Source organism: Salvelinus sp. IW2-2015, linkage group LG10 (assembly GCF_002910315.2).
Source record: "Salvelinus sp. IW2-2015 linkage group LG10, ASM291031v2, whole genome shotgun sequence".
NCBI classification, from domain to species: domain Eukaryota; kingdom Metazoa; phylum Chordata; class Actinopteri; order Salmoniformes; family Salmonidae; genus Salvelinus; species Salvelinus sp. IW2-2015.
The window spans coordinates 15,861,466-15,872,749 of record NC_036850.1 but is presented as its reverse complement, the minus strand read 5'-3'; the positions used below and the strand labels follow the sequence as shown (position 1 = coordinate 15,872,749).

Sequence of the window (11,284 nt, the reverse complement as noted above, 5' to 3'; positions counted from 1 at the left end):
AAAGAACATGGAAGCCTGAGAGGAAGACAAACAAATCTTTAGTTTCTAGACTCTAATTTTACAGATGTATGTTGAAAACGTTTTTGGGAGATGTGATATAGTTGGGGTTCATTCAAAATTCTATATATTTTGTTGTCAGTGAAATCATCCATTTGAAGAGTCAACTCATTTAATTAAAGTTAAATTCGTAACTAAATAGTTTTGTTTTATTTCTATTGGAAGGATTTAAGCATTTGCAATTATGTCTACTTATGTTAAGGTAAAATGTTTATGTTTCTGTCCCATATGATATGGTAAATACACTGCTCAAAAAAATAAAGGGAACACTTAAACAAACAATGTAACTCCAAGTCAATCATCTCTCTCTTGTCTTGCTAATTGCCTATAATTTCCACCTTTTGTCTATTCCATTTGCACAACAGCATGTGAAATTTATTGTCAATCAGTGTTGCTTCCTAAGTGGACAGTTTGATTTCACAGAAGTGGGATTGACTTGGAGTTACATTGTGTTGTTTAAGTGTTCCCTTTATTTTTTTGAGCAGTGTATATACAATGCAAGAAACAACATTTAAATGGTATTAATATTAATTTGCATATATTTCTGTTAATTCCCATTAATTTCCATATATTCCCATTAATTCCCATGGAAAGTTTCCACCTCCTGAATATTCCCCAAAATGTGCAACCCTAGTCACAATGTTAAATAAAATCACCATGCAGCATATTTTTCCCATTCACTAGGCTACACTTGACAAGCAATTCACTTATTCCATTATTTGGCACTGTGCATACGGATAGTCATGTACATTTATGCACACTCTCAAGCAAATGTTCATATTGATAAATCTCACACTTCACGTGGAAATGATCCAACGTATGGTTTACGTACAGACTTGTGCCCACAAATAATTGATAAATGAGGCACAAGGTGTGCAAAGCTCTTAGAGACTTACACAGAAAGACTCACAACTGTAATCGTCGCCAAAGGTGCTTTTACAAAGTATTGACTCGGGTGTGAGTACTTATGTAAATGAGATATTTCTGTATTCAATTTTCAATAAATTAGCAAACATTTCGAAAATATATTTTCACTTTGTCATTATGGGGTATTGTGTGTAGATGGGTGAGAAACAAATATATTGAATCCATTTTGAATTCAGGCTGTAACACGACATAATGTGGAATAAGTCAAGGGGTATGAATACTTTCTGAAGGCACTGTATTCTTGTCATATTCACCAGTCAACTCCATTACATTCAAAAGTTACTTCAACTTCAACCAGTGAATGCTAGAGATGAAAATGCATTTTCTTAAGGGGTATGGAGTAGGTTGATAACGATATCACTAAAGTATGTTGTCTCAGACATTTCAAACAACATTCCCAGCTCATGAGAAAACAGTCATTTAAGAGAATGAACAAGATTTAAGAAGGCAACTCTGAGTCTAATTTGAATGGGCGCCAACAGCAGATTTTGTGGGATTTTTACATCCGTACCCCAGTACGAACCACATGGCCCAGTGAATGTCACTCTGTGAGGGACTATAAGGTCCCAAAAGATTATGACAATAAATGCCTGTTGATAATCAGATTTTCTCTGCGCTGTGTAGGTTTATTGTTAGCATATTATATGCTAATTGATGGTGAAATTGATTGTAGCTACACTCCTGATTCTGATTGCATAAACAACTTTTTACAGATTTACTTTGTTTTCAACTCATTTTTTACTTGTATTTGTATTCACAGTGGAGAAATGGCAGACCATTACAGGGATGCGCAGACACACCTGTCTACCCAGGATGCTATACTTCAGCAGCTCAAAGAGGCCTGTCTATCTCAGCAGGAAGCCCAGGTTAAAGTAAGTATCCTGCACCTCCACTCAGCTCCATTCACTGTTTGAAACAACATCAGAGGAACTGGCCATTACTGCAAGGAGTGGTAGACTACTGACTCCTACTAGTTGTGTATTATGGAGACCAAGTTAATGCCCACTATTCATGCTGTCAGATTGATCGAAGAAAGGCCAATTATATTTTCCACCAAAATTTTACATAGATGTACCCCATCTCTCATTCTGTGTGTGTGTGTGTGTGTGTGTGTGTCTTCTACTTGACTGCACTGTACCCCTCTCGGAGCACAGTACGTATCCCAGACCTCTCACGCTTGACGAACCAGAGACAAAAAGTGCCAGGGGGTGAACACGTCCACTGGCTGCATTTTGCATGCACCACCTACCAGAGTAGAGTGGTTGGATACCCCCACACACACACACAAACACACATTCACACATCTCTAATGAGTGTGGGCCTGAAACACACACCACCCCTGGGGGAGCCCGGCACTCTGTTATGTTAACTATTGCATGCAATCCCCACTAAAGTAGTGTAAGCAGAAAGTTGAATTATTCACACTGAGTAATTAAGAGTGTCTTGTACTTCCTCCATAATTCATTGGCGTTAAAGGCCTGGTGTGTTTTTGTGTGGTAAACAGAGCTGGCACATGATGTGGCGAGAGATGAGGCAACATGACGGTTGTGCCCAGAATGGCCATGTTCTCTCATTTAGCTGGCGGGCAGCTGGGGTGACAGAGGGTGGTGTGGGAGGAGGGGGTGGTGGTTAGGGTTAGTCTGCTTCACCTGGTCTAGTAACTTACCCCTCCCCCACCTCTGTCCTAACTCCCACCCCCATGGCCATGTCATGAGAGGAACTATGCAATAACTAGGTCACCACCTGTATTTAAAAATGATTAAATGTAGATTTTTTTTCTGACTGGCCTACACACAATACCCCATAATGTCACAGTGGAATTATGTTTTTCAAAATTTAAGAACATTTATAAAAAGTGAAAATCTGAAATGTCTTGAGTCAATAAGTTGTACCCTTTGTACCCCACATATAGAAAGTGTTATGTTTGGGGGCAAATCCAATACAACACATTACCAATACAACACAGTACCACTCTACATATTTTCAAGCATAATGGTGGCTGTATCATGTTATGGGTATGCTTGTAATCATTAATTAAGGACTGGGGAGTTTTTCAGGATAAAAAAGAAATGGAATGGAGCTAAGCACAGCAAAATCCTAGAGGAATACCTGGTTCAGTCTGCTTTCCACCAGACGCTGGGAGATTAATTCACCTTCCAGCAGGACAATAACCTAAATTTGCCAAATCTACAATGTAGTGGCTTACCAAGAAGACCGTTAATGTTCCTGAGTGGCCGAGTTACAGTTTTGACTTAAATCTTAAATCTACTTGAAAATCTACAGCAAGACCTGAAAATGGTTGTCTACCAATGGTCAATAACCATTTTGAAAAGAATAATAGGAAAATGTTGCACAATCCAGATGTGGAAAGCTCTTAGAGACTTACCCAGAAAGGCTCACAAAGCTGTAATCGCTGCCAAAGGTGCTTCTACAAAGTATTAACTCAGAGGTGTGAATTCTTATGTAAATGAGATATTTCTGTATTTAATTTTCAATACATTTGGAAACATTTCTAAAAACATGTTTTCACTTTGTCATTATGAGGTATTGTCTGTAGATGGGTGAAAAAATAAGAATCTAAATTCAGGCTGTAACACAACAAAATGTGGAATAAGTCAAGGGGTATGAATACTTTCTGAAGGCACTGTATTATGTTGAGTACATTCTCTGAACATATTGTCAATATAATGTTCTGAGAAGGTTACAAGCCAACCTTGCATTATTTCCATTGTACAACGTATCGAATAGACTTCAGTTAGATGATACGTGAGCCTGTTTTATTCTAATAGACAAGGCAGAGAAATATTCATATAAATGATCCTCATCTTCATATTGCATAACTTCTAGTGATTAGACCATGATGGTGTTTGTTATAGAATTTGCAAAAGGGTCCTGGTAATTTGGATAAAAGTCTTAATTGGCGTGTGATAGATTGACTGGGCTCAGAATTTAGATGGAAGGCGGCAGACGATGGCAAGGCTTTAGAGAGGCTATTGATTGTGCGTACTTACAAACGCTCCCACCCAAACTAAGAGGAGGGCTTAAAAGTGCAAGGCAAATTAGTCACGACTTGTCAATCATTTACACTAAGATGTATGCTGAGAGATTCGCTGCTTCAACTCCAGACTGCTCCGTTTGATGGAAAAGAGGAAAGGCTGAATTCAGAGGAATCTTTATAGATCTGTCTTTTTACTACAACCCCCTCCGTTCAGAGACAAATGGGATTGGGACAAACTAATTTAACTTTTTAAATGACTCTGGATCTGAGCACTATGTCATCAGTCTCTAAGTGGTTATTGGACCAGAATGAGGTAAGGGACATTCTGTGTTGTGGGATTCTTCAACCGTGCATCACACATACCATGTAATATGCATTGGTTAGAACTAGTGAGAAACTGCCCTTTTGGAGAAGCTCAGAGAACTATCAATAACAGTACATTAATTCACACACACATTTGTACATTTCTGTGTATAACTGCTTATGTCTACTGGAGAGACGAGCAGAGAGCTGCAGTACGTGGGAGCTCTCAGCACTCTGATTCCATCTGTCAGGTTCCTGAACCGCCGGCCCACTCCAGCCCACCAGGCCGACCCCTCCCCCACACAGCCTACTGCTCTATACAACACAAGAAGTCATCCCAGAGCTGTTTAAAAGGTCAGCAGGACTACACTACAGCCAGCCTTGACATTTGATTGGCAGAGGTAAATATCTCAGAGTGGTTGAGATGGGCCGAGTCCTCGTGCACTGCTTCAAAGAGCAATGTGAATGAGAGATACGCTGGGTTGCTTCCCCTGGGTGAACTCCTATTCACTGGGTCTTCTTTTAACAGGGCTTTACTGAAGCTGTATAGACCTTTTGGGTTATTATTAGTCTCTCACTACAGACTACCATTCATTGTCTCTGACAGCATCCTGTTTTGATATGCAGATATATGCTGGCTGGTCAAATTGCTAGTTATGTTTATATGGAGGTGGACAACCTTGAGAGGTTTGTGTGTACGTGCGTTTGTGCGTGTAGTTAAATTATTCATCTGGTGTGGATGTGTATTGTGTTGTGACCTCAGCAAGGACAGGAGGGCACCATGGTGGGTCATCTGGGCCCTGCCACCTGCCAGTCCCTTCCCCTCCTTCCCCCCTCCGCCTCTCCAGCCCACTCCCTCTGGCCACCGCCTTGTGTGCAGCGTGCTCTGGCGGCTAAAGGCGCTCGTTAAAGGCCATAACTTATCTCACGTTTGAAGCTAATGGGAGGAATACTGGCCGCAGTGAAAAATAAATGACATTTCTCCCCCCTCTCTCTCCCTGCCCTCCTAACCTGCAGCGTAATATAGCAGCGGTGAGGGTATGCATTACAGATCTGAGGCCTTAGAATTTATCTGTGCTGCACTACGCTGACTGATGCATTTGAAAATAATGTACTGGAGCCAGAGCATAACAGGGACCCCGCAACTAATGGATAGCTCTCGCCCCGTGGCTGCCACTGTATATCATTCAGCAGTACTACCTCATCAAGCCCCGGCCCTGCACACAATCCTCTGCAGGCAGGCAGACAGGCAGACAGACAGGCAGGCAGGCAAGGCTCCCAGACCAGCAGCTCACTGGCTACAGCAGCAGAGGACCTGCAATATATCCCTTCCCTCTCCGTCCTTCCTTCTTTCTCTCTTTTTAATTCTCATTATCTCTCATGATGCCCTCTTACTAATTAATACATAAGCATACCTTCATAATGTGCTGTCGTTGCTCTCTGTGAACGAGGAACCGTAATAACCATTCAGATTGATGCGTCAAAGTCTACTCCTCTGAAGGCCATCATTGTTTTTTTTCATAATAACTGAGACATTTTGAGGCCAAGTTACTGAGTCATTTTCATTTGACCAATCGGATATCAGAGCATAAGACATACTGTATCTGCGGCATTAAAACAAGTTTTACATTTTTGTCACCTGCACTAGTTCAGTGAAATGTAACCTTTATTTAATTAGGCACGTCAGTTAAGAACAAATTCTTATTTACAATGACGGCCTACTGGGGAACAGTGGGTTAACTGCCTTGTTCAGGGGCAGAACGACAGATTTTTACCTTGTCAGCTAAGGGATTCGAGCCAGCAACCTTTCGGTTACTGGCCCAACGCTCTAACCACTAATCTACCTGCTATTATAGTATCTTAAAATAAAAACGTAAAGTAGAACAAAAACACACGAGAAATATAAATAAGAAGATCACGAGAAAGTAAGTAAGCTATATACAGAGACAGTTCCAGGGTTAGTGCCAATACCATATTTACAATGTGCAGGGATACTGGAGTGGTAGGTTTAGATATGTGTAGGGGTAAGGTGACTAGGCAACAGGATAATGGTTGAAAATGCAAAAACATTTGAAAGATTGGTGGAGTGGGCCAGATCAGAGTAGATAAACAGGAGTATTACTTTTCAAGCATAATATACAGTGGGGCAAAAAAGTATTTAGTCAGCCACCAATTGTGCAAGTTCTCCCACTTAAAAAGATGAGAGAGGCCTGTAATTCTCATCATAATTCTCATCATTCACTTCAACTATGACAGACAAAATGAGAAAAAAAAATCCAGAAAATCACATTGTAGGATTTTTTATGAATTTATTTGCAAATTATGGTGGAAAATAAGTATTTGGTCAATAACAAAAGTTATTCTCAAATACTTTGTTATATATCCCTTTGTTGGCAATGACAGAGGTCAAACGTTTTTCTGTAAGTCTTCACAAGGTTTTCACACACTGTTGCTGGTATTTTGGCCCATTCCTCCATGCAGATCTCCCTAGAGCAGTGATGTTTTGTGGCTTTGCGGCAACACGGACTTTCAACTCCCTCCAAAGATTTTCTATGGGGTTGAGATCTGGAGACTGCTAGGCCACTCCAGGACCTTGAAATGCTTCTTACGAAGCCACTCCTTCGTTGCCCGGGCGTGTGTTTGGGATCATTGTCATGCTGAAAGACCCAGCCACGTTTCATCTTCAATGCCCTTGCTGATGGAAGGAGGTTTTCACTCAAAATCTCACGGATACATGGCCCCATTCATTCTTTCCTTTACACGGATCAGTCGTCCTGGTCCCTTTGCAGAAAAACAGCCCCAAAGCATGATGTTTCCACCCCATGCTTCACAGTAGGTATTGGTGTTCTTTGGATGCAACTCACATTCTTTGTCCTCCAGCACGACGGTTGAGTTTTTTCCAAAAAGTTATATTTTGGTTCATCTGACCATATGACATTCTCCCAATCTTCTTCTGGATCATCCAATGCTCTCTAGCAAACTTCAGACGGGCCTGGACATGTACTGGCTTAAGCAGGGGACACGTCTGGCACTGCAGGATTGAGTCCCTGGCGGCGTAGTGTGTTACTGATGGTAGGCTTTGTTACTTTGGCCCAGCTCTCTGCAGGTCATTCACTAGGTCCCCCGTGTGGTTCTGGGATTTTTGCTCACCGTTCTTGTGATCATTTTGACCCCACGGGGTGAGATCTTGCGTGGAGCTCCAGATCGAGGGAGATTATCAGTGGTCTTGTATGTCTTCCATTTCATAATAATTGCTCCCACAGTTGATTCTTCAAACCAAGCTGCTTACCTATTGCGAATTCAGTCTTCCCAGCCTGGTGCAGGTCTACAATTTTGTTCTGGTGTCCTTTGACAGCTCTTTGGTCTTGGCCATAGTGGATTTGGAGTTGGACTGTTTGAGGTTGTGGACAGGTGTCTTTTATACTGATAACAAGTTCAAACAGGTGCCATTAATACAGGTAACGAGTGGAGGACAGAGGAGCCTCTTAAAGAAGAGTTACAGGTCTGTGAGAGCCAGAAATCTTGCTTGTTTGTAGGTGACCAAATACTTATTTTCCACCATAATTTGCAAATAAATTCATTAAAAATCCTACAATGTGATTTTCTGGATTTTCTTTTCTCATTTTGTCTGTCATAGTTGAAGTGTACCTATTATGAAAATTACAGGTCTCTCTCATCTTTTTAAGTGGGAGAACTTGCACAATTGGTGGCTGACTAAATACTTTTTTGCCCCACTGTAACTGCTTGATCATTTATCTTTTAGGCCTCCTATTTCCTCTCACTTGTTTCACATCCCTTTTCACAGCCCATTTTTATTTAATGGTGTTTATGTTTAATAGCTGCATCAGACAGCAGCCACTCACTGCCCTTTTCCAGCCAAATCAAGGTAAAGAAAGAGGGAAAGGCCAAATTAATTCCATCCAGCGAGAGGTCAGATAGACAGACAGAGAGTACATAGCAATGCCTTTTCCCCAGTAGGCAGTGGGAGATACGATGCTAATAAGATCATAAGAGAAGAGGAGAGGCCGCACCCCCGGGACGACCATAAAGAGTTTCAGTATATATTTTTTAAAGAAAAGCCCTGAAAAAATTATGATGTCTGCTTTGAAATGCATTAATAATCGGGAGTGGACTGTTTTGTTCTAGGATATGAAATAGGGTTGAAATTCCCTAGTCTTGGGGAGGGCAGGCGTGGGCGAGAAGGGGGTGGTGGTGGGGAGTTGGGGCCTTAGAGAGATTTAAAGGAAAGACAGAGGGTGGAATGAGAAGTGTGTTGGTGTGAATGAGGTTGAGGAGGCTTCTTCCTGCTGCTCATTCCATCTGCTTTCTGTCCAGGTGTACAGGGCAGGGGGAAGAGAAGACAGGAAGAGGCTCTCATTATTTCTGGTTTACGTTTTCTCTTAATGGAATGCTCTGGATGGTGGTGGGTGTTTGAACCCTCTGCATGTCTCCCATGTTCCTCCCTCCGTGATAATTCCTGTTCTCTAACAAAGATGCCTCTGACTCACTCTCAGGAAGAGAGAAGGAATATGAGGAATATTTGAACAAATAACAGTTATCTTAGAGCATGATGAAAAATACTTGAAAGCTTTGTCTTTCTCTCCCCTTTTATCCTAATTGGAAATTCATTGAATACCTAATGAAATGAAAACGGAAGGATGTGTGCCATTTTTCTCCCTTTCTTATATAATACATCAGAACATTTTGGTGTTGTGCTGAGTTTGTAATACAGTAGAATCCTTATTATTAAAGTGTAATATAATTATAATACTTTGTAATTGGAAAATGCATTGCGGTGTATAATGAAGTGCAGTCTCAAGCAGATTTTCTGCCCCTTTTGATGTATGAAGGTCAGACGTCAGCATTCCCGCTGCCTAATCTCTCTGTATATACATATAGGCAACGGCTCTGGGCTGTTTCCATACTGAAGACCTGGCCCACTGTCTACCATAGGGGAAATACCTGTTTGTCATCACAAATACTTAATTCACTTAAATTCATTTTAGTAACTTGGCTGTAATCTTGGTAAGGTATTACAAATTAGATTATCCTTATTGGATTGTTTATTTGGTTTCAGTCCTAATCAATGCATTTTTATTTACTTTCATTACATTTTGGCACATCGTCAAGTGTTATGATCCAGATATCTGTAGGACTAGTACTTTATATGGAGACAGATGGCCGAGGTCCCTATAGTTGGTTGGTTGGATTGACTGAGTGATTGATGTAAATAATAGATTGGCTCATCCATCCTCCAGTAGTTGTGAGGATCCAGGGAGAGAGCTTAAGTAGAGAGAGATGCACAAGGCTCCTCAATTTGGCAGAGCTCACCATGGACTCCCTCCCACCTCTGAAGGACGAGTCTCAGAACTAATAATTCATCCTATTTTTTATCAGGCAGTGAGCGAGCAGGAGAGAGTCCCAAGGCCTGACAGGACAAAGAGTGCCTCTCCACAGGCCTCCCTCTTTAATATCTTCCTGTGGACCAGGTCGCCATTAGCATGTTAATGAGGGATCATGAAACCTCTAAAGATCAAGACAAAGGAGTCCTTCTGGGCCGCCTGAAGATGAACAATAACTCTTAATGGAAATTACCTGATGAAATGTAACAGTGTTATCGTGTGAAATTTACTCATTTTTAAGAGTAATCTACGAAACGCTGGCGTTAATCTTTTTCTTTATGCTTTTGAGCCCCTCCTGCTGTCTAGGTTATTGGTTAATTACATGAGAACACTTTATTGCTTGTCTCTTTTAAAACGTCTTGCGGTTATCTGCGTATTCTCCCTGCCCTACTTGATGTTGGTGCATGCTGGCTAACTGTGAGAGGATCATTTAGGAGCCCCTGGTTGCTGCAGCTTTGTCACAGCGGTTGGAGATCAACAGAGCACCCCTAATGCTCAGATTCAGGAAGAAGAATACCAAAATCACATGTCTGTCCTGGCAGGCCTGGTGTTGGTAGCATCTGGGTCAAACTCAAGATAACTGAGGAGTGTGTTACACAGCCCTTAAAAATCACACAGACTTTCACACATGTCACATTGATGCCAGTGGGAACCTGCTGGCTGGCTGACGCCTGTGTAGGTGTAGAGGGTTAGTATTAGTACAGGTGGTTAATAATAAGTATATGCCATTTAGCAGACGCTTTTATCCAAACGCTGCTAGTCATGGTTGCAGACATTTACACTAATGGTGTCTCGAATCGAAACCCACCATTTTGGCGTTGCAAGGCCATGCTCTTACCAAACTGAGCGTCCAGAGGTGGTAGAGGCAACAACAAGGCAGACAAGGACAGCCAGCTCTCTCTACTCTCTCATCTACACTCTCTCCTATCTCCTCTCCATCTCCTCTCTCTCCTCCTCCCCCCTATCTCTCTCCTTCCCTCCCCCCTATCTCCTCACACTCCTCTCTCCATCATTCTCCCCATAATTTCTCCCATCCTCCTCCCATTTCCTCTCCTCCTCTCCCTATCTCCCTCCTCCTCCCTATCTCTCTCCTCCCCATCTCCTCCTCCTCGCTATCTCTCCTCTTCCCCATCTCCTCTCCTCCTTCCTATCCCTCCTCCTCCCGCATCTCCTCTCCTCCTCCCTTCTATCTCTCTCCCTCCCCCCTATCCCTGCCTCTCCCTATCTCCTGTCCCCTCCCTATCTCCTCTCCTCCTCCCTGTCTACTTCTCCTCTCCCTATCTGCTCTCCTCCTCCCTATTTGCCTCTCCTCCTATCTCCTCTATCTCTTCCTCTCTTACCTACTTAGCTCAGTGTTTCCCTCTTATTCTCTCTGTCATCCCATGCCCGTTGTAATGGATTTTCTAATATCTGTTGCATGGACATGGTTGTGGTTGTATGACTCTGGCTTATAAGAAATAACTTTAAACCTTTGTAACCTTGTTCATATCAATCAGCGGTACATAATGTAGTTCTTATACAAAAGTGCAATTGAATGCGTGGTGAGAGAAGGGTTTGTACACCCACAATTTCCATGGAACTGAATTCATAGATATCG

At 42.0% G+C, this 11,284-nt stretch overlaps 1 protein-coding gene across 1 annotated transcript in view; it reads left to right on the top strand.

Moving 5' to 3' along the window:
* LOC139028301 (cytospin-A-like) overlaps window positions 1-11,284 on the top strand; it is a 41,835-nt gene that overhangs the window by 22,405 nt on the left and 8,146 nt on the right. The window contains exon 2 of the mRNA XM_070445305.1: window positions 1,745-1,856. Within this exon, the coding sequence (XP_070301406.1) occupies window positions 1,745-1,856 (112 nt within the window). The remainder of the gene's footprint in view (window positions 1-1,744; window positions 1,857-11,284) is intronic.